The 2,517-nt window shown below is 41.9% G+C and overlaps 1 protein-coding gene across 1 annotated transcript; it reads left to right on the top strand.

Annotated features, from left to right (window-relative positions):
* The first annotated feature begins 1,071 nt into the window (after positions 1–1,071).
* LOC134298610 (glutamic acid-rich protein-like) lies at positions 1,072–2,232 on the top strand. The gene has a single exon (XM_062979345.1). The coding sequence runs from the start codon at positions 1,072–1,074 to the stop codon at positions 2,230–2,232; it is 1,161 nt and encodes a 386-aa protein (XP_062835415.1).
* The last annotated feature ends 285 nt before the right edge of the window (positions 2,233–2,517 follow it).

Below are 2,517 nucleotides of genomic sequence, written 5' to 3'. Positions count from 1 at the left end.
TGCAAGCGATCGGGTTTGAGCTTTTAGCTCCCCTCTTCTCGTGGATCGAGGCGAGAAGGGACGCAAGGCCCCCAGCACCCGTTGATCCGAACCTCTTGGGATCGGAGGTGTACGGGTCCGGGAGAAGCGCGGGGGATCGCGGATCGCAAAAGCGGCAGCGGGCAGAAAGCCCGCATTTACTGCCGACCGGGCTCATTTTTAAAATAAAAAGAAGACAGAAAGAAGGGAGCAGCGATGCAACCAAGCAGAGAGTGAGTTCTTCCTCTAATCGACGTTACAACCGGGTTCAGTAGGATTCCACAAGAAATTAGTATAAGATCCTAAATATACATACCGGAGATGGTATTGGACAATATCTAAATATATATTGTGATCAACTTTGTTTCTACTAGACTATATGGGAGACTGGTTTGTCCAAAAAAGAAAAAGTGAATTTTGAAATACTTTGAAAATATTGCGAATTGAAAGGGAAAAGGGGAAAAAAAAAACAAATTAAACGAAGATTGAGACCGACAAAGTATGCGTAACCCACCCAGTTCCCGGGCGAAGCGACCTTGAAGCCTCTGGTGTTGTGTCTACGGCGCTCCCTGGGGAAAACAAGCTAACAGCTGCCCAAATCTGCATAAGGAGGCGGGGAAATCCTTACACAGGCGGACTGTAAGTGGGAACATCCGGCAGAAAAAGGGCGGAAGTGGCTGCCTGCGACGTCAATGTGGGCGGAAGCGCTCCCTGAACCCGGTGCACCGAAGGAAAATCCGCCAGAAACACAGATAGAAAATGGAACTGTGAGTACCAATAACGCCTAATAAACCCCTTTGGGAGAATAAAAGGGCAAAACAGTATAAAACATCACAGTGCGAGATCCACAAGGAAGCTTCTGTAAGGAAGCCCATGCAGGAGCCGGTAAGGAAAGGAGAGAAGTAAGTGGCGATTGGACGTAAAGGTGTAAGGCTTGACAGGTAAACGCAGAGAACGGAGTGGAAAAAGAGGAAAAGAGCGTGAGGGGATAAGCGATCTCTGGTTAAAGAGGAGGAAAGTGGTAGCGACGTGGACGACGAGGGACATAAGAAGATGGCAGGGACAAGACCAAAATTGGACAACAGCAAGATTGCAGGAAGAAGACCTTCACAACCAGAAGAGGTCAGCTTGAGAGACATTTTGAAAGAGATTCAGAGACTGGCAGCGAAGCAGGATGAATATCAGCAAGAAGCCCAGATAAAAATGGACAAACAAACTATTCAACAAAGGGAAATATGCGAGGAACTTCTTGAAATGAAAAAAGAATTTAGAGAGGAGATGGGATTATTGAAAAAGGAAATGATGAAGACAAATAAGGAGATTAACAACTTAAAAATGGAAAATATGAAATTAGTCAAACAACAAAATACCCTACAAAAAAAGATGGAGGATTTTGAACAAAAAAATGATAAACTTGAGAAATTAGAAAAACTACAGGAGAAACTTGAACAAAACGAGAGGGAATTTCAGCTACGCTTCCGAAATGTGCAGGAGGAAGCAAAAGAAGATACTCGCCAGTTGATAACCAAACTGCTAGCTAATCTCCTAAAACGAACAGAAGAAAATATGGACAATGAGATTGACAAAATCTATCGAGTTCAAACTAACTTTTCCAAAAGAAATAAAGTGGCGAGGGACATTATTGTCCATTTTGTAAAAAAAAGGATAAGGGATGAAATCCTGATTCAAAACAGCCGAAACCCATTGTATCACAAAGGTAAAAAAGTGATCGTACTAAAAGAATTCCCTCAAGCAACATTAAACAGAAGGAGGAAGTACTTTTTTCTGACTGATGAACTGAAACGGATGAAAATAAGATTCCGTTGGGAGAAAAAAGAAGGAATAATGGTCACATATAAAGAGGAAAAGCACTGGTTAACCTCAGAAGATAAGGCTAAGGAGTTTTACAAGAGGTATATAAATGGAAAAAGTGAAATACCTTCAGAAACCACTCCCCCCTCAGTCAAAAGAAAGAAAGCTAAAAGAGCGAGATACCATTCGGAGGAAAAACAAAAGCTCAAAACGGACTCATTCTATAAACTAGTAAATGTGTCAGATGAGGGGGAAGAGGGGAATTCTGAAGAAGAAGAAGAAAGAGAGGATAAGGAAGCGGAAGAAGAAGAAGAGAGAATGGGGTCGGAAAAAGAGCAGGAATCGGAGGAAGACAAAGCGCAGATGACATCAGATAATCCCCATGGAAACGAGAATGAGTAAGAATGTTGTTCTAAACCATTTAAGAATATATTCTAACAATATAAACGGTTTGAACTCCCCAATTAAAAGAAGAAATTTAATGTCCCAACTGGGGAAAAAAAATTATGACATTACGGCTTTACAAGAGACCCACATTGCAGCCAAACATAGTGTACATTTGGTGAATGGGAAACTGGGAAGAGAGTTCATCTCATGTGATTCAACCAAAAAGAGGGGTGTGGTACTATACATCAAGGAAAAGGTCTCTCCTACACTACAATTTAAAGATATGGAGGGCAGATACAT

Source organism: Anolis carolinensis, chromosome 4, assembly GCF_035594765.1.
Source record: "Anolis carolinensis isolate JA03-04 chromosome 4, rAnoCar3.1.pri, whole genome shotgun sequence".
Lineage (NCBI taxonomy): Eukaryota > Metazoa > Chordata > Lepidosauria > Squamata > Dactyloidae > Anolis > Anolis carolinensis.
This window is presented reverse-complemented; position numbering and strand designations above follow the sequence as displayed.